We start from the raw sequence: 26,684 nt of genomic DNA on the forward strand, positions 1-26,684 counted from the left end.
GTATCTTGCTATTACATGTAAGGTAGTACCTGGCAACTTCAGCCACTTTGGCACTTTTCCAGTTGGGGCCCTCCTTATTTGTGGCTGTGGTATTTCAAGATTTGCTGGTTCTGAATGCTCTGCTACTATATTTTGGTTAACCTCATTTGATATAAGTGAAGAGCTAGGAGCAGATTCCAAATGTTGAGCTGCATGATCTACCAATTTAGACAGCCGCCTGGAAGAAAAGATAAATATTAGATTTTCATGTTGGTTCCTCTCCATATGTAAGTACAATAAATTGCTTGATGAACTAAATGCAAGAGGGAAAAGTTCAGATTTTCTTTCAATCTCCGTGGAGTTTGCAAATAAGTTGTCCTTTCATCATCCAGGTGGAATTGAGATAGATGTAAGATAACATGTCTATACTTTGCCAACTGATAAATTCCGATCTTTGAAATAAATTATTCACAATTTCTACTTACCTAGCTACTAAGATGTCAGCTTCAGAAGGGGACACAGCAGATTCCAGCAGATCCAACCTCAAATAGTGATCTGTAAAAATGAACAATTTGAAATGATCCTTCTTGTTTAAAATTTGGAATACCTTTTGGAAGATAGGAGTTCTGGAATTTTATTAAATTTGATCAATTTAAGAAAACATACAAAAGTTTAAATGGAGAACTAGCAAAACCCTATGAGATAAAAAGATATAAAAAGAGACAAGGCAAAGAGAAATGTGGGAGTACAAAATAAAGTAGAAACTTCTAAGGTGACGACGGTATTTGCTAATTTTGTGCTAGTTTTGATATATTCATTAAAAAAATAGAAAAAATAATAGGAAATTAAAAGATTTTTATGCTAGCAGGTATTAAGATTAATAATCAGAAGATTAAGATGTTAACAACAATTAGGAAAACAAATGTTCAAATAGAACTGATAGAGAAAACTGGCTTTAAAATGAAGAAAAAAGTAAAAAAAATGAACGTTTTGCCTAGAATTTTGTTTTTGTTTCAGATAATACTTGTTTTTAAAATTGATGTACCATGTAAAAATGGTAAAAAAGATATACATAAGTTTGTTTAACAAGAGAAACATGATTTAAATATAAGATATTACAAATACAAAGGAAAGAGAACAACTGGATAACACTTTTAGCATGTTTTTTGTTTGGATGACTTTTAGAGTTAGAAGAAGATTACCTGAGATTTGGATGACATGGATACTTGTGGTATAATAAAGTCAATGTAGATTTCATTATGTTAGACATGCCATATTGAGAATACAGAATAGATAAAAATCCAAGCTATACCCCAAACAACCTTTAGGACTCTTAGCACATGAAGCATTTTATAGATAAGAAATAATAGGTATAGGTTAAATATCATGGGATACTAGAATATTACCAAGGGGGATTTTAAATAAAATCAAGAGAACAAGGAGGCTTAGCTGATAATGATTTTATTGCTTACCTTTACCAGAAAAATTAAAAGTAATAAAAGAATTCATATTATTAAACAATGTAAGACAGAATTTGAAATTAAATGTATACAAATGATGAACATGTAATTGCTAAAATGTAATTTTTTTAAAAAATTGAAGGAGAAGTGGAAGATTAAATGATAAAATGGGCTAAGAATTTTGGACATAATATACTGATGGAAATTTTAAAAAGATTAAAAATTACATTGTCATAATCTTAAAAAGATTTTTTATAAAATGATATATTGTTGGTATAGAACACAAGAAAATGTAACTAGAATATATAAAGGTACTTCAAATTTATGTTGGAAACAATGAAATGGTCATTTTATCATGCTTGAAGGGCATCTAAAAACACTAGAAAACAGGTTCAAACACAGTGACTGATAGGAAAGATGAATGTTCAACTTAGGACTTAGAAAAGAGACTGTTGAAAATGAACTATGGAATACTATTTATTTATTTATTCATTCATTCATTTATTCATTCATTCAATCTCTATAGTCATCCATCTGAATCAATGACTCTGGGCAGCTTACAATTCAAACAGAAAAAAATATTACATTTAAAAATGCTAAAACATTTCTACAATGGAGAAAAGTTTAGCAAAGATGGCAGAACTTGCTAAGATGGCTAAATTATCTAACAAAGTGTTTGACTAGAGACAAGACAAGTATACTTATTAGCGACAAGAAACCTCTTCTAGACTTTTTCTGTAACAAAGAAAAAATGAACTTGTGATTTATGGTTTTGATTACCCTGATAGACTAGAAAGAAGAGTCATGATGTAACCCTAGAGAGAGAATTGAAGTATAATTGTACTTATATCTGCTGTGAAGAAGATCTGAAGCCACTTCTTTATATCTTCTTTCTATGTTTTTTTCTACTTCTATTTTTTTTTACTTTTAGCATTTTCTTTTATTTCTCTCTTCTTCTTTATCAATCTATTGTACTTTGTACTAGTTCTTACTATATTGTTGAAACTGTTATTGAGAGTGAGGGGGAGGGAGGGAGGTCTGTGGACTTCTTGCAGATACTCCCTGGATACTCAATTCTGTCTCATTTTTTTAAAAAAGTTCCTAGAATAAAGGGACAGGGGAGGGATTGAAATACTGCACTCCTTTCTCAATGGCAATCATTTTGCAACCATGTTCACTAAAACTGAACTGCAGAGGATGTAACTAAGGGATGCTTTCACAGAGGTCAGTTTATACTACTAACAACTAAAGGGTATCATGCAGCTTTTTTGCCTTGCTTCTGAATACATCTTTTCTGTAAAAGTGCAGGTAATCCTCAACTTATAGCAATAGCAATAGCAACTTATGATCACAACTGAGCCCAAAATTTCTGTTGTTAAGTGAGACATTTGTTAAATGAATGTTGCCTCATTTTACGACTTTTCTTGTCTTGTTTGTTAAGTCAATCACTGCAGTTGATAAGTTAGTAACGCAATTGTTAAGTGAATCTGGCTTGCCCATTGACTTGGCTTGTCAGAAGGTCACAAAAGAGGATTACGTGGGACACAGCAACCGTCATAAATATGAACCAGTTGCCAAGCATTTGAATTTTGATCACATGACCATGGGCATGCTGGAAAGATCATAACTGTAAAAAACGGCCATAAGTCACTTTTTTCAGTGCTGTGGTAATTTTGAACGGCCGCTAAATGAACTATTGTAAGTTGAGGACTACGTGTATGACAGGATTAAAACAAACAAACACATACACACACACACACACACACAGAGGTTTGGACCCTTGCTAAAATTCCATGCATTGATAATGAATCTTATTTGGACCTGTCCCCTATTATTTCACTTTCCAGATATTTCCCTTACTGATATTTTCACATTGGAGTGGCTACTCCAGCAGCTTTCCAAAGAAACATACTCTGATTTAAAAGTCCACAGAAACTGATATGCTATACATTTATTAATACCTCTATAATCCAGGGGTAATTTTTTAAAAATCTGCATATCACAGAAAGATTTTCACAATTTATCTATGCAGCCTATGGAGGCACAACTACTCACCCTTGTGCACTTCAGATCCAAAATACACAATAGCAGCAGGGAAAAGGTTAGCCTGCAATAGGAGAGAAATCAGAGGATAAAGAGAAGAATTGCTGAAATTGTTCTTCTATTAGTCTTGCAAGAATACATTATCATGAAATTGCAATAATGTTAATCCTAGAAGTGGAATGGGACCCTATCTATTTCTCTGAGGAGTACCAGACTAAACTTTCATTAGAAAACAAAACACCCTTTAAATATAGATGATCATAACATAATTCAACCTTATAACTCAAATATTTATTCATCCACAGATTTCTTAGTTACAGATCCTGAAAATAATTTTTACATTAACACTGTGAGTGGTATGTGGAAAATTCTCTTTTCCACCCCCGATTGTCATAAAAATTGTGTCTTGAAAAACCGATGCTTATCTATATATTCTTTTATTCTTCTTTCCTATCATTTTTTTCTTGTGCAACCTATTTTATACATTGTAAACTAGAGGCCAAGAACTAGTTTATGTTTGTCATTTGAAAATTGCTCTGTGAGCCTTTGTGAGTAAAGATGAGAGTAAAAATGCTTTAAATAAATGATGTAATGAATATAAGCAGGATTTTTACTTCTAACAAACTGCTATTAACATTCATAAAGAAAGGATTTTCAGATCTCTTGTCTAATTACTAGAATGGTATAAACACACTGCTACTTTTGAAATGAGTTCTGCTGGTATCTGGATACTGGAAAAATCCAAGTACAACAATGGATATTGAAAATAACAAACTTTAGTAATTACTTCACCATGAGATATTGACCAACAACATTAGACTGTAAAGAATTCTAAAGAATTGTGTCTGCATGGCAGCTAGATTCGTCTCTCTTTCAGTGAATGGGTCCTCCATTCACTGGTTGATCCACCAGAGCATCAACTAGATATTATAGTGGCAAAAACAGTATTAGTCTTTTTAGAATATTTTTCTCTCCCAGACAGTGGGACACAAGGTTGGCTAACGTCACCAGAAGCCAGTCACAAAGGCGGCTCTTCGTAAACTTTTTAATTAAAAAAGGACCAGACACAGTTAAGAAACTCCAAGAAAACTCTTATAAAAGCTTTGATGTTTCCGCTGTCTTCATCTGAAGGGATCCTACTATTTAGAGAATGGATTAAAGGAAAACAACAACAACAAAACCCTCCTCAGCTTCTTCGCACACACACTATCCTTTTCACGCCAGCCACAGAATTGGAAAATGAGGTTTTGTAGTGTGTTAGTGTTGGAATTTTTTAATAACCTCTTCTCTCTTTTTTTCTCTCCTGCCCAATTATCGTGATGAATAATTAACATTCTGAAGGAGATAACTAAGCGCAGCATCTCAGAGCTCAAAGCCCTTTAGTTCAAAGCCCTGCCCTTTTCAGTTTCTCCAGTTGCCGCCACTAAAACTTCCTTGTCAATCAAGTTCTGGGCACACACTTCAAAGCTTCAAGTGGGAACGGCCCCAAGGGGTCAGAGAAAATTCATGGCAGAGCCTGTGAGGGAAACACAAAGAAGAGGGAGAGAGCGGGCACGGAACAACACAATCCAAGAATGAGACAGACACATGGCAGTACAAATGCTTAAATCACACATGCACACACATGCACCCACACATACACACACACACTCTGCTACCCTATTTTTACTCACAAGTTGACAAATAAGCCCAGCTTTAGCTTTCCAACTCCTCCTCCCCAACCAATTCCCAGCACTGGCAAGACATCAGACCAAAGCGCTTTTAATTGGAAGAGACTTAAAGAAATGAGACAGCAGTTCAGGAGCACACAAATTTCAGCCGCCACCTCCTTCCCACCCCCCACCCCAAAAAATCTATTTTCTTTCCTAGAGTTTGGCCAATAAAAACTCTCTTCAGAGAGCTTGATCCATAGCTTGCTCTTTTTTTTTCCAGGCTAGGCATACAGCATGCTCATTTGGGCACCAATTGTCTCTTTGAATATGTTTTACTGCAACCCTCAAAGCACACTATGCCTAAAAAATTGTATGTGGCATGTAAGATTTTGACCCAATCAAGTGCAGTCTAACAAAATGAAAATGTATGAGTTTCTGGGATAGCTTGAACGTCTTAGTATCTTTTCTTAGGTACAAGATTTGAATACATGTATCTATCCAACCAAACTAGGAATATACAGAGAAAACAACTCTCCATGCCTTCTTTCCTCCCTAATCCACCTTGGCAAGACCTATCTTCAATTCTTTTTTCTATAGCAATGCTTGATAGAATCATTTTACCATTTTCACTCTTTATTTGCTTGAAATTATTATATGAAAATGGAATTCAATTTCTTCATTGACAGTTGTGAATCATTCCCTATTGCTTTTATAGTATGGATGCCTATATCTTTTGAATATTTGGAACTGCTCCTTCCTTTTTATCAAGATAACACATTCACAATTCCTCCAGAGCTCCTGAAGATCACATTTTTATCTAAAGAATTTTCAATTATGAATTGAAAGCTTCTAGACTTCATAAAAATTATTTTTCAAAATTAAACTCAGGTTAGAGGAGAAGCAGGGCCACCAATCAAACAAAAACACTGAGAACTTAGATGCTACATAATGTAGGTATTTAACAATTCAGCCAAGTTGAGTACAATTTTCTATCCCACGTGGAAAACATGTAGCATTCTACAGTTTTATTTAAACATTTTTGACTATTTGTTACACCATATGCTCGGGGTATCTTTATATTGCCATCCCTGTGTATACACATACACAGTTTACAAACTAAACAGATAAAAACAGAAAAGCTGTGGGAGAAGACTTGTAAAATAAAAGATCAAAGAGACTGTCATTAAATGTAATAGATCTCTGCTATCACAACATTTCAGCTTTAGTGCATCACTTTAACTCCAAGGCTTAAAAACACTAGCACAATAACAACCAAAAGAACTGCCTTGTTGGGTCAGACCTAGAGCCCTTCTCGGATAGGGTAGCATTCTCCTTCCAAGAGCTTCCAGACAGATGTTTCTGGAAGTTTACAAACGTAACATGGAATTATTACTCTAAAAAAAGATCTAGATATTGAGATTTAAGTGACTGGTCAGTGCATCAAAGTTGCATATTGCTAACAATAATGTGCATATTGAAAAATAATATGGGGATGGAATATGGCACGTGACAATAATTCTCTTGAAATTGTCAGGCCTTTTATTGTGTCTGGTTTAGAAATAATGGGAAAAATGGAAATATGTTAGCCTATGCAGCAAAGTGCCAAGCATACTTACATCTTTATTTACTATAAATTCACTAAATTTGAGACACAAGGTTACATATAGCACCTGGAAAATACAACTCCATATTTACAGGCACAGGCATCCTTACAAAACAGACATTGTCAATGTCTATGGTAACATATTGCTAGTTTTGGAAGAAGGTCAGAAAACAAGTAAATGGGTCGTAGAGACAATTTTAAGAGAGCGGGAAGAGGAACTTAGTAGTTTGGCTTGGGGAGTGAGTTTTTGTCATTGGCTATGCTTCTAAGAGCCATTTTGTGAGACCATCTAATATAGTCACAAATTTGATTCATCAGGTCCAAATGATTGCCTATCTCTTGAACCATGTGTTAATGCTGCTAATTTCCTTTTTTGGAAAGGATGACACCATGGCAATCATTACCCAAAAGACAATGCACTATATTAGTGCAGTTTTGAAGTACAGCTGAAAAGTCATCATCACTGCTGAAAAATGGGATGCTCTGAGTAGTAACTGACTAAACAATGAAAGGAGTGCTATGGAAGAATACTAACTGGATATCCTGCAGCAACAACATGGATGTGTGCCCATCATTCTGGGAAAGAGTGTATCTCTGGAAAACGATCAAAGATAACACGTCCTTTGTTTCTGAGCACTTAAAATGAATAACAAATGAACTGTAACAAGACACAGAGAAATTGTTATTTTACAAGGACAATACTTTGAGCCTTTCCTTCATGTGAAAGCCTAAGTATGGCTAAAACTTTAAAGTTTTACCTATTCCATTTTTGGGGGGAACAGGGGATAGAATTAAGGAAATAAAGTTGCAAAATATGCTTATCTGTTGAAATTATCCTTACGTGACTTTATAATTATTAGAAATTCACTAACCCTTTGTCTTTGACGCCTTTGTACTTTCACAGTACATATTTCTCTTTTAATTAACAAACAATTACCCTGTGCTTCCATAGTTGCTGCTTGCCTCCACATCCGTACCATTCACTGAAAGAGAGACGAATCTAGCTGCCATGCAGACACAATTATTTAGAATTCTTTACAGCCTAATGTTGTTGGTCAATATCTCATGGTGAAGTAATTACTAAAGTTTGTTATTTTCAATATCCATTGTTGTACTTGGATTTTTCCAGTATCCAGATACCAGCAGAACTCATTTCAAAAGTAGCAGTGTGTTTATACCATTCTAGTAATTAGACAAGAGATCTGAAAATCCTTTCTTTATGAATGTTAATAGCAGTTTGTTAGAAGTAAAAATCCTGCTTATATTCATTACATCATTTTATTTATTTAAAGCATTTTTACTCTCATCTTTACTCACAAAGGCTCACAGAGCAATTTTCAAATGACAAACATAAACTAGTTCTTGGCCTCTAGTTTACAATGTATAAAATAGGTTGCACAAGAAAAAAATGATAGGAAAGAAGAATAAAAGAATATATAGATAAGCATCAGTTTTTCAAGACACAATTTTTATGACAATCGGGGGTGGAAAAGAGAATTTTCCACATACCACTCACAGTGTTAATGTAAAAATTATTTTCAGGATCTGTAACTAAGAAATCTGTGGATGAATAAATAAACAATTGCCCTGTGCTTCCATAGTTGCCGCTTGGCTCCACATCCGTAGCAGGTTATAGTATCTAAGTTGTCTACTTCTGAAGCCAGACTAAGATGTCTTTCAAGTGTAACAAATATACCTTCCGTACCAGGTAATTATAATCTCTTGAGTCACATCAAGCAGCAAACAAGTAATACAGATTTATTTTGTGGCATCAGAAGTCACATGTCATCAGTTCAAATAAGAAGTTATGGGAAACAGGCAGAAGTCCATATATCATACTTAGACAAACTTCATATTCACAGCACCTTGCTTAGTACTTAAGGTTTTTCTTTTTTGGGGGGGTGGGTAGTTGGTTGAAACTATGTGTTTACATTTTCATGAATCATTTTTCATGGAAAAAATCATCTTTCCCATCATTCCCTGTATTTGGACAGCTTCACTTTGATGTATTCTCCTGCCTATTGTCCAAGCTAAACCACCCTCCTACCAAACAGAAAAAGAAAAGAAAAGATTTGCCAAGTTTACGCAGAGAACACAAGACCAAATAGTGGCTGCTGTCTTTGGAGGTTGGGGAAAGAGACTTGCAGCTGCCAAAAGAAGAAACATTCTTTCCATGACACGAGTTGTAATGACTAGAGTGCCATGAGTCCACAGTTAGTTTGATGGGTAAAGATTAGTAAGTATATGAGTACATCAAAGGGGACATGCACATGAATGCAGAACTCTAAGCTAGTAGCATGACATACCATATAATCCAGAACACCCTCCCGATCCCCAACAAGCCACTGAACACAGACACCAGCACTTGGAAAATTTAATTGGGGAGCTTGTGGATCAAAGCTCCTCTGACAAGAGGCAAAGAGCATCTCCGGAAGGGATATAAACATGAGAGCCACGGTCACAGGGACACTGCCTAAATGGCCTTGTCTTAGTACCTGAGAACAAAGCTTCCCAAGCTGAGAAGACCCTGATCAAACACAGAAGGCAGCTGGGAAAGGAAGACTTTTTTTTAAAATCAGATAATGTCTAAAAGTTCAACTTCATCAGCCAGAGCGCTAGCTGTTTCGCCAGAGTGCTAGCTCTTTTAATATTACAGTGGTACGCTACTATGGATTTATTGTAAAACTTCAAACATCCTGATTCATTTCCTTACTTTTATTCCTTGGTATAATTATTTCTGCAATTCAGATCCCCGCCCCACCTCCCTGGTCCCGCTAGGCTGCCCTACTGTGACAGCTGAATATGTTCCTGGGAGGAACGAGCAAACAATGCTTGGACGGTATTCCAAAGAGTACATTCTCCTAGTCAAAGCTGCTCAGTTGAAGCTGACAATACATCTATATTGAGCAGCAGCAATATAGAAAGATAGAGGAGGTAAATAATGACTAGCAATAATGGCAAGGCATTATATCATACCATGCAGGGCGGGACAATGGTAAACCGTTCCTGAATTTTAGTAAGAAAACTGCATGGACAAACAAGGTAACGTAACTGATAAGATAATGCTGGATGACAGTCCCCTCAAGTCAGATGGCAACTAATAAGCCCCTGAAGAAAAGAGGTGGTTCTTTTGGAATATGACGTTTATGGATTAGCTAGATTAAAGCTATGAGATCTCTAATTGCTCATGTTACTATGCAGAAAATGTTATGTGTGAAAAGTGTGAAAATGATCCCCAACTAAGTGAAAGACAAAATGAAATGGCTACACATGGACTTCTTAGACACGAGTGGGCTGAAATTAGCAGTTGGTCTTACCTGAACTGCATGTTTAGAGCAGTGTTTCTCAACCTTGGTGACTTTAAGTCCTATGGACTTCAACTCCCAGAATCCCCCAGCCAGCTATGCTTGAAGTTGAAGTCCATAGGAGTTGAAGTCCATAGGACTTAAAGTCACCAAGGTTGAGAAACACTGGTTTAGAAGAAGGTGTGGGAGGAGTAACACATGGTATTAACCCAGCCCTTTTGCCTAGGAAACTGAGGTAATCTTTGAGGCCACACCTACGTTCCTCCTTCTGATCTCCCAGATTAACCGATGGATCGTAGTAGAGCACCTGGAAGGACAGGACAGAGACAGCGCAAGCACACATCCTTCCAGCCTGGCATTGCCTGACCACTGAACTAACTCAGGCCCATGGCGCGGAGCGCCCTAAACAAAAAGGGGGGAAGTGACTCCTCCTACACCTTCTTCTAAACATGCAGTTCAGGTAAGACCAACATGCAGTTCAGGTAACACATGGGAAATACCAAAGCTAGATGTCCTTGGGAGGGATCAATGGGCCTGAGCCTCTCGAGAGTCTAGGACTCCCTGCAGAACCCTCCTGCCAAAGGCTGCTTCCGCTGAGGCATAAGCGTCTAGCCGGTAATGCCTGATGAAAGGCGAGGGAGAAGACCAGGCGGCAGCCCTGTAAATCTCCTCTATGGGTGCCTGGGTGGCCCAGGCTGCTGAGGTGGGCGCACTCCTGGTGGAGTGCGCTGTGATGCCCTCTGGGACTGAAGTCCCCATGCCTCGTAGGCTGTGAGATGGCCGCTCTGATCCACCTGCTAATGGTGGCCGGGGAAATCTTGGCACTTCGGGTGGACGGCTGATATGATATGAAGAGGGCTTCCGAACGCCTAATGGGCGTGTACGCTTCAGATAGATGCGCAAGGCTCTTCTGATATCCAACCTATGCCAAGATCTTTCCCTATCCCTGGAGGGCTGCGGACAGAAGTCCGGCAGAATTATCTATAGAGCCCTGTGGAAGGGGGAATTGACCTTGGGCATGAACGCGGAGTCCAGTCTGAGGATGACCCTGTTCTCTAGAAAGGTGCAGAGGTCCGCTCTGCTGGAGAGAGCGTTAATCTCAGATACTCTCCTGGCTGAGGTGATGGCAACCAGGAAGACGACCTTAAGGGTCAGGAATTGTAGGGAATCTTCCCTCAAGGGTTCGAATGGTGCCTCCGTCATTGCCTGGAGGACCGTGGGTAAGTCCCAGGTAGGGAATCAATGGACCACTGGAGGTTTCAGATTCGCCGCTCCCTTAAGGAAGTGCCTTAGGACCGGATGTTGGAACAAGGGTGAAGCATCCACCACCACCCCCAGAACCGTGGAGGGAGTGGAGACCTGTCTTCTAAGGGTGCTGGGGGCCAAACCTTTCTCCAGACCTTCCTGTAGGAAGTCCAGAACCTGGGGCACGGAGGCCGAAACTGGGATGAGGTCCCTAGCTTGGCACCAGTCTGTGATGGCCACTCAGGAGGCGTTGTAGATACGAGTGGTGGACTGCCTCCTGGATGCCTCGACGGTCCTGATGACCTTCGCGGAAAAATGTGCCCCTCTCAGCTGTTCCCCCTCAATCGCCAGATGGTCAGATGGAGCCACTCTGGATCCGGATGCTCCAGAGACCCCTGGTGTAGGGACACCTCCCCTGGGGGAATCCTCCAGTGGGGGGCTGAAGACAGCTCCACTAGGTCTGTTAGCCAGGGATGACGTGGCCAGAAGGGAGCCACTAGAATGATCTCTGCTCTCTCTGACACTACCCTCCTCAGAACCCCAGGAATGAGGAGAAGGGGAGGAAAGGCGTAGAAAAGACCTGGTGGCCATATGCATCAAAGGGCGTCCGTGTCCATGGCTCCCCTGGTCGGGAACCTCGATACGAATCTCGGCAGCTGGGTGTTTGCTGGGGTTGCGAAGACATCCACCGTCGGGCGCCCGAACCTCTCACAGATCTGCAGGAAGATGCTGGGCTGAAGCTGCCACTCCCCGTTGTCGACCGTTTCCCTGCTGAGCCAATCCGCTTGCTGGTTCTCTGTCCCAGAGATGTGTTCCGCTCTGATGGACTGGAGGTGCCTCTCTGCCCAGTTTCCCAGTCGGAGGGCCTCGTTGCGAAGGGCCTTGGAATGGGTGCCCCCTTGTCTGTTCACGTGGGCCTTGGCCGCCACGTTGTCCGTCAGGACGAGGACATGATGACCAGTCACCGTGGTCTTGAAGTAGCGTAGGGCCAGATGGATGGCCCTGAGCTCCAACCAGCTTATGTTGTTGCGCAGGTCTGTTGGGAGTCCAGTGGCCCTGGGCTATCTGGGCCTCCAGGTGCGCTCCCCAGCTGAACAGGCTCGCATCCATTGTGAGTACCTTTCTTGCTGGTTCCTTGAAGAGGCATCCCTTGTTTAATGCTGGGGTCAGCCACCAATGGAGCGAGAGCAGCACCTGGGGCGGCACTCGAACCTTGAAGCTGGCGTCGCTCGTCCCGACTCTCTGGTATGGAAGCAGGAACCACTGAAGCACTGGCGTGTAGTCGAGCCCACGGCACGATCCCTATACAAGAAATGAATTTCCCAAGGAGCCTGGAAAGAAGAACTACAGGGCGTAATTTGCGAACCTCATGAATCAGCTGCACAATGCTGTCCTTCCGGACTTGAGAAAGGAAAACCTCCCCAGCCACTGAATCTATAATGGATCCTAGGTGTTATAGCCTGGTGGAAGGGACCAGGTGACTCTTCTCTAGGTTAATAGAGAATCCTAGAGATCTGAGGGTGTCGATGGTGGTCCCCAGGTCCTACCTGGCAGAGTCAGGGACCTGGCTAGGATGAGAATGTCATCTAGGTAACAAAAAAGTCGGATTGGGAAGAAATGCAGGTGCCCCGCGGCCACAGCCAGCACCTTGGTAAAGGTCCTGGGGGCTGAGGCCAGCCCAAAGGGAAGAGCCCTATATTGAAAATGACTGCCCTCGTGGGAAAACCTGATGTGAAGGTAGGCCTCTGTGAGGTCGATAGAGGCCAAGAAGTCGGCCTGTCGGATGCCCTCTAAGATGGATTTCAGGGAGGCCATCTTGAACCTACGGTAGACCACCCTGGAATTGAGCAGCTTAAGATCCAGGATGGCTCTCCACCTCCCACCCACCCCAACTCTTGGGAACCAAGAACAGGTTCGAATAAAATCCGGAACCTTTCTCCCCCTCTGGGACCCTCTCAATGGTCCTGATATCCAAAAGGTGCTTGATGGCCTTGGCTTTAAGGGCCCGTTTGGTCGGATCTGTGGAGGAGGTGAAGGTACGGAATCTACTTGGGGGCAGCGAGCGGAACTCCAGCTCTAGCCCGAGCTTAACAGTCTGGAGGACCCACTCATCCGAGGTGACTTGTTCCCAGGCATCCGCAAAAAGGGAGAGGCGACCGCCAATGGGGTGATCCGCGGACAGATCACTTGAACCTGCGCAATGGGTGACCGCCTCCTCCTCGAAAGGGCCGCTTGCTCTGCTGCTGGCCCCTGAACCTGTCTCTGGGAAACTGCCTATCCCCCTGCCTCTGGAACCTGGGGTTCTGGTACCTCTGGTTCTGGGCATCCGGTTCAGGCGGGTGGTACGAAGTTCTCCTGGGGTACGGCGTATGCCGGAGGTCTGAACGTCTGGTAGTCGTCGGGAAGACCTTCCGTTTGTTCTTATCCTCCACCAGGATAGGATCCAGTGCAGTCCCGGACAGCTTGTCCCCAGTGTGGTCTGCTCCTGTCCGGTGCTACTTAGCCCGGGACTCCGCCTGCCAGTGGCGCAACCACAGCAGGCGCCTGGACGCCACCGAAGATGACATTGCCCGAGACGCATACTTAACTGCATCCAGAGTGGCATCTGCTGAGAACTGCATGGCTGCCAGCACCTTAGAGATGTCCTGCAGCAATCGAACTTCCGTGGCCGGAGTCCTATCCCTCAGCTGTTCCAACCACAGCACCGTAGACCTGTTGAAGAAAGACACCGAAGCGGCTGCCCTAATGGCCCAGGTTATTGCTTGGAAAGTCTTACGTAGCACGATGTTCGCCTTCTTATCCTCTGCCTTAAGGCAATTGGCGATGTCTCCTGTGACCACAGTTGATGCTGAAGCTAAGGTGGCCACCGGGGTGTCCACCTCAGGAACCTGGAGAGCTTGGGCAAAGGTAGAGTTAAGATTATAGAATCTCCTCTCATTTCCCCCTGGATTTGGGAAAGAACCTGGCTTAACCCACTGGGATTTAAGCACCTCTAAAAACATATCTGGAGTAGGAATCTCCTCCTTCTCCACCGGAGATCTATGGAAGGACCCCTTCCTGTTACCCCTGCTAGTGCTAGGCGTATCAGACGCAGGCCTGGGATTTGTGGGGGGGTCCAGGTCTGCTGTGGCCCTTGCCTTTTGAAGCAAGGAGCTAAATGAGGTGGGGGAAATGCCAGCGATGTTTGGAGTCTCTTTTGCCTGGGCCTCCTCATCTTCAGAAAACCCCACCTCCTTCACTCTCCCTCCTCTAATTCCGAAGCCTCACTGGCAGTAGAGGGAGAGGGAGACCTGGTCCCTCTGGCAGCAGATGCTCTGGGGCGGTCCCGGTGGCCCCTGGGTTGGTCCCGGGAAGATCTGCCCGTGGAGCTCTGGGGCTGGTGCTTCATCCCAGAAGCGATCCTTTGGGCTATGGCCCTGACTAGCACCTCCTGAAAGCTGGTGGGAAGCTCAGGCAAGGCAGGATGGAGCTCTGGAGGCTGTGAATATTCCCTGGGTTCAGGGGATTGCGGTGCCAACCGATGCCTAGCTGGGCTGGATGCCCTGCGCCCAAAAGGGTCACCCCCTCGGTTCAGACGTATGAGCAGGCAATAAGGGGGGCGATAGGGAGCTGTGCCCTCTGCCTGAGCCCCTTGGGGAACCTGGGGATGTCTCCCGGGCCTCATCCAGGCTGGAAGCCTGAGGGGGGGATCGAGACCTGGAGGGGGAGGGGCTGATGGTAGCCCTAAATCTTCTAGCGGAGGCCCTGGTGATCCTAACCTCCTTCTCAGAGGTTGCCTTCCTAGGGGCCCTGGAGTTGCCCCTCCTGGTTGGGGACCTCCCTCTGGGAATTGGGGGAGCCCCCCCAGAGGTCCCTTCGTCCGGATCCGACCCCCTGGGGATCTGGGCCTAGCATCCCTGCTCCTCACCGCCTCCGCCATAGTACTTACAGTTGTGCTGACCACCAACCTCCTCTCTCTTTCAGCCGGCTTCAATTTGGTGGATTCAGTCTTCTGTCCCTGAATCCACGCTCTTCTTCTTCCTGCCGCCGATCTGCGGCCCGGGTCGCCAGCAGGCACCGCTCTGGAGCCCTCCCCGGATTACCGGCAGAGTTGGTCCTTAAGGAAGCCTCTTCTGGCTTCGCTGGTGCTTTTTGAGCGTTTTTGGCGTCCGTAAGAGAATGCCAATCATGCGCTCACTCATGTGCTCAAGACGGCGGCGGCAAGATGGCGACCGCCGACCTGTGGTCCGATGGATCCCTGGTCCTCCACTGGTCTTTGTCGGCCCCTTTGAGAGCCGCGCAGCTGCTTCTATCGCCCCCACGATGCAGAGGCTTCCTCCCCCTCTTACGTGACCGTCCGGTCGCTCGGGGCATGTGTGCACGCTAGCAAGCAGCGAAGCTTGAGATCTAGCAACGCTGAGCATGGCAGAGGAGGGGTGCAGCGATGCAGTCGATGGATGGAAGGTAAAAATCCATTTTGCAAAGAAAATCCTGTAGAAAAAATCCTCGAAGCGAAGGGAGAGTCAAAGAAACAGTCCTTTTAGGCCGGAGACTGAGGTTAATCTGGGAGATCAGAAGGAGGAACGTAGGTGTGGCCTCAAAGATTACCTCAGTCTCCTAGGCAAAAGGGCTGGGTTAATACCATGTGTTACTCCTCCCACACCTCACTTTGGAAACAGACTGGAACTGGACATTTTCAGTCAGATGATCACACTGTTTACTACTTAAGGACATGAAAAATGAAGAAGGGACTGTGTTGTTTTAATCAGGAAGATGGCACTTGGGTAATAAAGACAGTTCTTGGGTACAATGCAGTCAATGAACCAATGATATTAATTAGACTTTGTGGACAAGCATTTAATGTGACAATTCAAGCTTATACTCCAATCACTGATGCAAAAATAAGTTTTATTCTCAGATCAGCAAGCAATATGTGGTGTTTCTGGTTGGAGAATATGTATGTTGGAAATTACATGGATTTATGAAACAGAAATGAGAAAGAGAGCAACTTATCAGTGTTGCTAAACCAGTGATTTTTCATTAGTAATTGTTTTCCAACAATTGGAAATGGCACCAGAGGTGGTATTCAGCAGGTTCTGAACAGTTCCAGAGAACCGGTAGCAGAAATTTTGTGTAGTTCAGAGAACCAGCAAATACCACCTCCGATTGGCCCCGCCCCCCTCTATTCTCTGCTTCCCAACTCCCAGCTGATCAGGAGGGAATGGAGACTTTACAGTATCCTTCCCCTGCCACACCCACCAGGCCACACCCACCAAGACATGCCACACTCAACAAGCCACGCCCACAGAACCAGTAGTAAAACTTTTTGAATTCCATCACTGAATGGCACCTCTATACCATTACTAGATAAAATGATAGCAACATTCCAATATTTCAGGTGCTGCCACAAAGAAGAGGAAGTCAAACTATTCTCCAAGGCACCTGAGGGTAGAAGAAGCAGCAATGGTTGGAAACTAATCAAGGAGAGAAGCAACTTAAAACTGAGGAGAAATTTCCTGACAGTTAGAATAATTAATCAGTGGAACAACTTGCCTCCAGAAGTTATAAACACTGGAGGTTTTAAGAAGATGTTGGATAACCGTCTGTCTGAAGTGGTGTAGGGTTTCCTGCCTAAGCAGTGGGTTGAACTAGAAAACCTCTAAGGTCCCTTCCAACTTTGTTATTCTATTCTAAAACATATAGAAATAAAATCCACTGTATTATTACCAGGAAGGGGAAGAGCTATGGTTTAATACCGAAAGACATTAGCCAAGATTGACTGTGGAATAGATCCCAGACCGCTCATGTGCAAGTTCCAAGTACAGCCAAAGCAGAAGAACAAAGCCAATCAGTTTCCATAATATGATGCTGAATGTATACCCACCATTTGCAATGAAAACCTCAGGAATTGCTTTGAAGTCCTAAACCTCATTGATAGGCAACCAGAGGAACTGTGGAATGAAATCATAGAACTTGTTAAAGATGAATGTAATAAGAGATTGCCAAACAAACAAATCAAACAAACAAAAAAAGCTAACGGAATCAATAGATGATGGGAATTGCCAAGAAAAAAAGAGAAGCCACCCCCAAGAAAGGCAAAGATCTCAGGATGGAACTTGAGACGAGAAGCAGTAATTACATCAATGTCTGTAAAGACAGTGGAAATGCAAACAGATACGGACAAAGAAGAAGTGTCCAAAAGATTCCCAAATTCAGGAGCTTCTAACTCAAATTGGTATGTTAAAGGACATCAATGGAAAAACAGTAAATTGATCCAACGAAATGGGAAAATATACTATTATTCTTTATAGCTGAATGTCAACGTCAAAGATACCTTAGAAATATTCCCTACTTATAAGAACCTCTAGTAGTTAAAGTTCATTGTGGGGGAGTTATAATTAGGTAGATTTGGGCACGAAACATCTCTCCTGACTAGAAGACTATAAAGATTTTCCTATAGACAAGTTTATTATAGAACATGTATGCCTATAATGTGTTAAATGCAATACATACACTGTATCTACTTACCAGTGCCTAATAATACTTTTATAAGTGATACTGAGTGAAAATATTTAACCATGTTACAAGTTTTCATTTTACTGTTTTTAACTGCCAAGAGTTTATAGCAATAAAAGCAGTTATTATCAGTTTTTTCCTAGTCTTCAGAATTCTGTTCCTTTTATCAAGACTTAATGTTTTTTAAATCTTATATTTAGTTTTAAATTATCCTCCACCTTACAGCCCTTATACTTCAGTAGGTCCTGCTGGGGATTGAACAGGCTGGTAATTGCTCCTTTGTACTAAGTTGCTTCGCTGCCTCCCCTTCCTTATCAGTTTGTAGGAGAGATAAAGCAATTATTTGTTGCTAATTGGCTGTAGCTAGTCAGTGTCTTCTGAAGGTTTGTGAGATTATAAGGCTGTTACTCCTTTCTCTCTTGTAGTAGTTTCAGAGTCTCAGAGCTCATTCCACCATTTTTACCTCTTCTACACACAACTGGCTTCTTTAATTCTCGGACACAATTTCATTTCTCTCTTCCACGGACATTTACGCTTTTATCTCCATGCAGTACAGGTTATGCTACTCTGATAGCTGAAACAGCTGTCTCCAAGGAGTGTAAATCCTTCCATTCCCCACCATCCAGCCAGAACTGAAGAAGCTTCTTCGATGAGAAGCAAAATGTCTTCAAAGAAAAACCAGAAAGTCCAGTTGCCTCTTGAAAAAGTACTTTTGGAACAACCATGACCTGGATGACTGAGAATCTCCATAGACACTAAGGAACACAATGAAAAAAAATGGGACAATTATTAAATATAAAGGAGAGCAAACTAATGGCAATAGATACAGCAACCTAGAAAGGCTAGAAAGTGGGAGACGGTGAGTTCTAATTCTGCCTTAGCCATGAAAGCCATGGCTGGACACTGGGCAGGACACTGGGCTGGGCTGGACACTGGGCTGGACATTCTCATAAGATGGTTGTTGTGGGAAAAATAGGAGAGGAAGGGGTATTGGGTATGTTTACTGCCTTGAGTTGTGTATAAAAATACAGGTGGAATATAAATAAATAAATAAACCAGCATTAGAAATGCAAACAAAGACACTGATAAATAGTTTCTGCTTTTTAAGATACTCTATAGTAAAAGAATCAGCAATCAACAAATATACCATGGATTAGCTCTTGTTTTAGGGTAGCAGTGAAACTGCCTTGGAAAAAATATTCAGGTGCTGTGATGTGTCAAATACCTGAATCATACAGACAATGGTTCTTCTGCCTGTGAAAATCTATGGAAGTGAAAGTTGGGAGTTTGGAAAAAAAATAAGACTAGACAGAATATTTTGTTGCTTTTGAACTTGGGGTTGAAGAAGACTCTTTAGAATACTATGGATAGCCAAGAAAACAAACAAATGGCCTAGAAAAAAATAAATGAGAGTTCTCACAATGAGGCACAAATGATCAGAATCAAATTATCACATTTTGGACACATTATGCAAAGACCTATAGTATCTATCTTTAAGAAGTCCATGATGTTGGAAAAGATGAAAGAACAGAGATAGGGAAGACAACTAGCAGAAAACTGGGTGTTATTTAATTATAACACCAATGAGTACATTGTTGGGAGATGTGAAGGGTCATTTTAGCGATAAATTATCTCAGAGGAGGCCTTTCTATGTGCTCACTCAAATAATCAACACTAACTTGTGTGTGCTAGAAACTAACATGATTAATGGTTTCTGAAAGGAGAAGACGCCCAAATCCTTTGCAATAAGGCTGTCTCAAAAGCTAGACTTACATTTTCCTTCTCAGGCCTAGAACTGATGTTATGAGAAATCCTTGGGTCTGAATTGAACCATGTTTACATGCATTGTGCTTCACAATAGAAAGACATTGATAAAAAGTCAATCTGGAAAGTTGTTTGTTTTTGCTTCGAAAAGCATTTTAATAAATGTAGCCCCTGTATTACAAGTCCAGCAACAGATTTCACCCTGTATAGCCCCCTTACAATTTCCTATCAGAGGAAAACACAAGGAAACTTTTGAGGTCTTTTTAGTTCTTTTGATGATGAAATTACAGCTGTATTCCATCTTTGCCGAAACTCTGAGATACCTACTTTTATTTCAGCACAAATTCCCAGCACACATTCTAGACTTTTGCCAAACTAGTCGACTCTATTCCTATGAATGGTGCCTGTATGTGTTGCTGCAACAGAACATGGGAGGAGGAGGAAGGGAAAACATATCTGAAAAATCTAGTGAACTTAGAACAAGTACATAAACCAGCTGGAGGTTGGCTAGAATTCTGCAACAGTGAAATCTGCAGTTGATCAGTTCTGCCCTGAAGAACATTTTAAAATAATTCATGGGCCATGGGGGTAATGCAGCCAGCACAAACAGCCATAACAAAATATCAAAGCCAATGCCTTGAAGTCTTTATAACTTTCAAAAACTTCATGTTGCTGCCAGTCTGCACATTTGTCCTGTTGTAAACACACACATACAACAGGATGTTCACTTCAAATATAGCCTCTTTATTTTTAAGCTCACATTCATCTAGTTTTCTTTTATCCCACAACTTAAGTCTTCTATTTCCCCATGGCTACCAAGTTTACAGTTGAAACTCTCAAGGTCTCTTCAGCTTTGTAAGGAAAACAAACGTAATAACTTAATAATTTGCCAAGTATTTACAGAACATCATTAATATTTCCTCTAACTTCTGTATGTATACTCCTTCAGCCAACATGGAGCCTTTCAGAGACAGAACAAGACAGATACTGGGATTGTATAAGCAAGGGGATCGAAATAGTCTTATCAAGGTGATCTCAAGACAATGAAAGACACCAACCACCAAGAAAGGGATTTCTTGAATGAGATTGCTGAACTTAAAAGCATCTATGCATGGCAATTGCTTTCCTGCTCCTGAAAACCTACACAAATCCTGATATCAATGAGCCAATTTTCACTTTATATAGGAGCACACAAGCTTATTCATTTCATCAGATTTGGGACATCACTTCACTCCAAAATGACTGAATGTCTCACAATTTAAAACAGAACATCATGCAAAACACAATATAAAATATACAAGATCAGCACCTCTCTGGACAGTACACTTATATATACAAAAGACACAATCCAATAAGGGGATCCTTTCCAACCCGTTTTAAAGCCTGGGAGGTTTTTAATGCTTTTGGGAATGCCATCAAAGTGGGAGCCACATGATTTTCATGGGAGAATCTGATTCCAGAAGGCAGGTGTTGCAACAAAAGGACACACTTCCTGGGTTCTGATAGGGTTGTTTAATCAAGAGGACTTGAGCATTCCAATTCTGCCAGTTCTTATGCGATCAGCAAATACCATGGGACATAGGTGATCCCTCAAATAACCTGATCCCCTGCCATGTGAGGTTTTATAATGATAATCAGCATCTAGAATTCTACCCAGAGTACAATGGCAACCAATGTCACTTGCAAAGCAGGACTGGTATGTGGCCGTGCCAACGCATTTCCATCATTGCCCACACCACTGAATTCTGGACCAGCGGAAACTTCCAAGTGCTCTTCAAGGGCAGACTCATGTAGAGTACATTGCAATAGATAAGTGACAATACTCTGGTATAAGTGACTGTCTGAAGAGCCTCCTAATCCAGGAAAGAGTATAAATGCACACAAGAAAAAACTGTACAAACACCTTCTTGGCCACAACTACATTTGTTCTCCAAAACAATCCCCAGACCATGTATCAAACTATTCTCCAAAGCTCCTGAGGGTAGAATAAGAAGCAATGGATGGAAACTAATCAAGGAGAGAAGCAACTTAGAACTGAGGAGAAATTTCCTGACAGTTAGAACAATCAATCAGTGGAACAGTTTGCCTCCAGAAGTTGTGAGAGCCTCAACACTGGAAGTTTTAAAGATGACACTGGACAGCCATCTGTCTGAAATGGTATAGGGTTTCCTGCCTAGGCAGGGGGTTGGACTAGAAGACCTCCAGGTCCCTTTCAACTCTGCTATTGTATTGTATCAGTTTTAAATGGGGAAATGCCATTCCATCCAAGATTAGAGACAAAAAAATATCCCTGGATCTGGGGGCCTCCTAATTCCATAGCGATGCAATCTTGACAGGACTAAATTGGGGTTCGTTTCTCCCCATCTAGCCTCAAGGGACTGGGCCAGTACATAAACAGAATAATTTGACCATCTCAGCACTGAGAGATGTAATATTAAACACACACAGCCACTGAAATCAGAAATTCTGCTTTCAACCACTATTTCCAGGCCTTATTTTTATAAATTTCCCAAATAGTGGTGTGTTTATATATTCAGTGTTCATCAAACTGAAATGGAGTTGAATGGATGACTTGACATACGTGGGGCATCAGTTCTTCTACTAGTCATCTTTATTAATTAGGGGGCATCGAAAATAAATATAACCCATAAAATTATAGCATAATTTCAATTCAGATCTATACTAATCAATATTATGGCGATACAAGGGTTCCACCACAAAAGCGCGTAGGACAAAATCGCGCTCGACAAAAGCGCGCTGTGACGTCATCACAGCGCGACGAAAAAGTTCGAAAAATGTAAAAATAAAGCGAAAACCTTACCCTAAGCCCCCCAAACCTAACCCTAAACCTAACCCTAAACCTAACTCTTAACCTAACCCTAAACCTAACCCTAACCCTAACCGTTAAAGTAACGAAAAACCTAACGCTAACCCTTAACCTAACCCTAACACTAACGCTAACGCTCTAAAGCTAACCCTAACCCTTAACCTAACCCTAACCCTAACCCTAACCCTAAACCTAACCCTTACCTTTATGTGAATCGGCTTGCTTTAATTTAATTTTTATTAATTTTTATTTGAATTTTTCGATCTTTTTCGTCGCGCTGTGATGACATCAAAGGCGCGATTTTGTCGATCGCGCTTTTGCCGTCCGCGCTTTTGACGGGTCACGGATACAAGTATGTGATTCAACCGTGGATGAAAAGGAAAAAGATACTAAAGAGTTCTTTAGCAACTGACCAGAAAAACATTTCAATGAAATAGTGTAATTGGAAGTAATAGAGCATGTGGATTAATGGGAAATTTTGACCTGAGTAATCTATCAAGAAATTTAAATATTTATTGCAGGAATCCAATCAGAGTAGGTCACTGGGACCGAAGGTTTATTCTTCCAAGCTTTTGGAATCATGCTGGAGCCCAACTTTAGAGAACTTCTCTCTCTCCAGAATCTTGGGACACATATTTTTGCCTTCATTCATGTTAAATATTTATAACAAATACCTTCCAATAATTTAAATGACAGATATTGCTGGATGGACAACATCAACATCAAATTGATTAGAGGCTCTGCAAGAAAATGGAGCAGATGCTCTACTAAGTCACCATAAACAAGATCTGCTGCTGGCTTGGATGCCAATCAAAACTCCTATGATACAACTTCAAGAGAATTCCAGAAGATAATAAGTTAAAGGTACAGAACACACACATATTAGATATAAAAAATAGTTTGTTTGAAGAATTATGTACTGAATTTCATGACAATATTAAAGATGAAGCAAACAAAATATTCTGAAATGCAAAAAAGAAAAAGAAAATGAAGTGCCCATCTCCTGCTGAAATATAAGTGACGATGGAAAATAAAAGACAACAGAGAAAACTTTGCCTAACTAAACATTTAATTCCAAAGTAAAGCAAAAATAAGAAAGAAATTAAGATAATAACCGAATCTGAAGAATATTATATTTATAGAATATTACAAAAATTACAAAAATTAAAGGAATCCTTTATGCAAAACTGGGCAAATAAAAGGTAAAGAAGGCAAAATTTACTGAAGCAGGAAGACAATATATGGAGGACCTGAAAAAAACCCTACATCCCAATATTAATGACAATGCATTGCATTGGATCTCTGAGCTATAGCTAGACAATTTGTAAGGGTGGTTCTTGAATTGTTTGACCCAATTTAACCTCTTTCTGGTCTTAAATAATGTGAATTATCTCCCTCCCCCCGTAAAAAAAATACCCCTGTTGCTTTACATAAGTCTTTAAGCAGCAGCAGTCCCAAACTAGATTCTTGATTTACCAACAAACAACTACAAATTGCTCTGTTACTCTGAGATTTCCCAAATTACCCCCCTGGAAGTAATTACTCCACTGTTCTGAAAAAGACAGCTAAATGGGCTCTGCAACTGCAAAGATGCAGAATTTGTTGAAATATCACCCTATCTATTTAGGAATATCTAAGATGATATATAAAGATAACCAATTCCGTTGTATTTATTTTGTACAATGACAATAAAGGCTATACTATGGTGGAATTAAAGTGCTCTTGCAATTTTTAAACTGTACTGTTAAACAGTAGCCAAGAGACTGGAAAATATTATTTTCTATTTCAACTTAAAAAAAATATCAGTGATAAAGAATATTCAATCTACTGAACAACTACAATTATCTCATATATTAATAATGCTAAAGATGTTATACTTTAGGATCAGCAATATATGAAATAAGAACTGCCAGACATACAAGTTGGATATTGAAGACAAAAGGGCACCTACGATCTCATTGCTAATATCTGATGAACAAAAGAAAAGAGAGGGTTCCAAAAACATGCTTATTTTTGCTTATTGATTGTATTAAAGCTTTTGAGTATAAATATCCCAACCAATTCTAGGCAGCTCTTAAGAACATATGTATATATTCATTTTCTAGGGAAGCAACTGGATAGTTTAATATTGAGAAAGGAATACACTGAGGTTGTCTTATATACATATACAGAATATATAATGAAAAATACTGAACTAGAAAAAAATGAAACAAGAATTAAGAATTAATTAATTTCTGAAGCCTAACAATCTCAGATATGCTGATGATACTGCTTTTATAGATGAACGTGAAAAAAAGATGAAAGAACAGAATACAAAAGTTGGTCTATTCAAAACTATTTTAAAAATCATAATTTATAGGGTAGCCCATTCAGTTCCCTTAGCAATAAACCCAGAGTTTTTGCTAGTTTCCAGTATTTTGGGCAGTTGCAGGCAAAAAGTACCCATTCAGGAGAATGGCTTCACACTTATGACTATGTGATTGCTTAACAACTACATGATTTAAATTTACATCTGCATGAGTTGCTTAATGACTGCCATAAAAATGGGTCTGGTCACCTAGGTAACTTGACATACAACTGTCGGAACATACACCTGAACTTCTGATCAAAATTGCAGTCATAAGCCAAGGGCAACCTATAATTCAGTCCAAGTATAAATAAAACCCTGGATGAATAAATATTTGACACTGAAAAATACAGTGTCTTTAAACAGTGGTGTTTAATATTTTAATGTACCACTGGAAATACACCCAAATTAAGAGCTCTCCTTAAAAATAGTGATGTTCAAGTTCTAGATTTTTGACAAGAAATAAAACCTAACTAGAAAGTAACTTCTGGGTTTCTGAATATTTAAAAGTAGCCACTAACATTTCTGCTCAAAACATCAAGTTTCTTTAATGTTCTCCCAGCTTTTTCCAGCAGCCTAGGAAAGGATTCATGAAGTCTGAATAGATTCTTTCGTGCTAACTTAGAAACGAGGAATTTAAAAACTTCTAAGTCATCAAATCATTATACCAAGGACTCGCCCTAAGCCTCATTTTTTTTAATCCTAATTTTCTAGTGGTGTCTTCCTGCACATCTAAACTCCCAGAGTTGTATAGATCAGGTAATACAGAATGCTCCAAGAGACATTTAATTATTTAGGTCCTCCTAGTGTAAAATAGTGAATTACAGCGTTTGTTGTTTCCAATGCAACATATGTGTGTTCCCCCCCCCCCCAGGAAAATCTACATATTTATGATCCTTGAAATAAACTAACACAGTAACAGCTCCCACCCAATAAAATGAGAACAAAAGAAGTACTGTAAAGTGCATGACTGCTAGGCCAAAACATTTAAATACGAATGCATCATAATTTTTATTGTAATTACAGGATCTGGAGACTACAGACTGACGTAAAAATTTAAAACTGCAGAAACCTTCAGAGGAAGATGTTAATTTTTATTCTTTCCAAGCCAATAAAATGCTGGAAAGATATATTGGAAAGGGATTTGGGATTCTGTCTATCAGCAGAATAACTCCGAAAACAGAACAAACCAGGACCAAATTTGGTCTACAGGAAGAAGTTGGCAAAAGAAGAACTAGAGTTCAAAAATGTGACAGATCCAGCTGGGGTTTGCAGAGATTAAAAATCTAAAATATATATATCTCCTCAATGTATCCCTAAGGTGAGGCAGTTGGGCAGTGATCCAGAATCCTGCTCACACTTCCATTCTGTTTTCCTCCCTCTTGGCTACATAATCCAGCATATGTAGGTGTCCTATATTTCCCAGTGCAAACATATACTATATACTAGTGGTCACCAACTGGTGGTCCATGGACCACTGTTGATCCACGAGGTGAGTAGAAGCTGGCGAGGCACCCCTCAACATGAGTGGCATCATGTTGGTCATGCCCACCCAGTCACATGACCATTAGTCATGCCCATCATTAGCCATGCCCACCCAGCCGGTCTTTAGGCAGATCATATTAGTGTCTGTGGGATTTAAAATTATTAATTTAGTAATCCCTGAGATCCAAAAGATTGGTGACTCCTACTGTATATCACACAAGAGAAATAATGGGTCAGACGAGATGCAACACAAGAGGAATAATGGATCTGACAAGGGCAGTACAGGCACACATACACAGAAATAGACACTATAGATTCATACAGCAAATCCAGACAGGTCCCTAGGGACAAAGTATAGATCATATATATGCCATATCCTCACTTCGTTACACAGAAAGTAATGTATGTGCCTGCTACAGCAATTACTGGTGAAAGTGTGGAAAGAATTCAAGAACCACACCTTGCTGACAGAAATAACA

At 40.9% G+C, this 26,684-nt stretch overlaps 1 protein-coding gene across 3 annotated transcripts in view; it reads right to left on the minus strand.

Moving 5' to 3' along the window:
- The window catches only part of ASPSCR1 (ASPSCR1 tether for SLC2A4, UBX domain containing), a 77,834-nt gene that overhangs the window by 424 nt on the left and 50,726 nt on the right, over nucleotides 1–26,684 (minus strand). For 2 of the 3 annotated variants that reach the window (XM_014061492.2, XM_087710074.1), the window contains exons 13-15: nucleotides 3,495–3,546; nucleotides 465–534; nucleotides 30–217 (exon numbers count right to left, since the gene is read on the minus strand). In XM_014061492.2, coding sequence (XP_013916967.2) covers nucleotides 30–217; nucleotides 465–534; nucleotides 3,495–3,546 — 310 coding nt within the window. Of the gene's footprint in view, nucleotides 1–15; nucleotides 218–464; nucleotides 535–3,494; nucleotides 3,547–26,684 lie in introns of all 3 variants that reach the window. The other variant, XM_087710075.1, reaches the window with a different exon arrangement.

The sequence above is a fragment of the Thamnophis sirtalis genome, unplaced genomic scaffold (genome assembly GCF_051295495.1).
Source record: "Thamnophis sirtalis isolate CommonGarterSnake01/CBP01778 unplaced genomic scaffold, rThaSir2_p1.2 scaffold_3, whole genome shotgun sequence".
Taxonomy (NCBI): domain Eukaryota; kingdom Metazoa; phylum Chordata; class Lepidosauria; order Squamata; family Natricidae; genus Thamnophis; species Thamnophis sirtalis.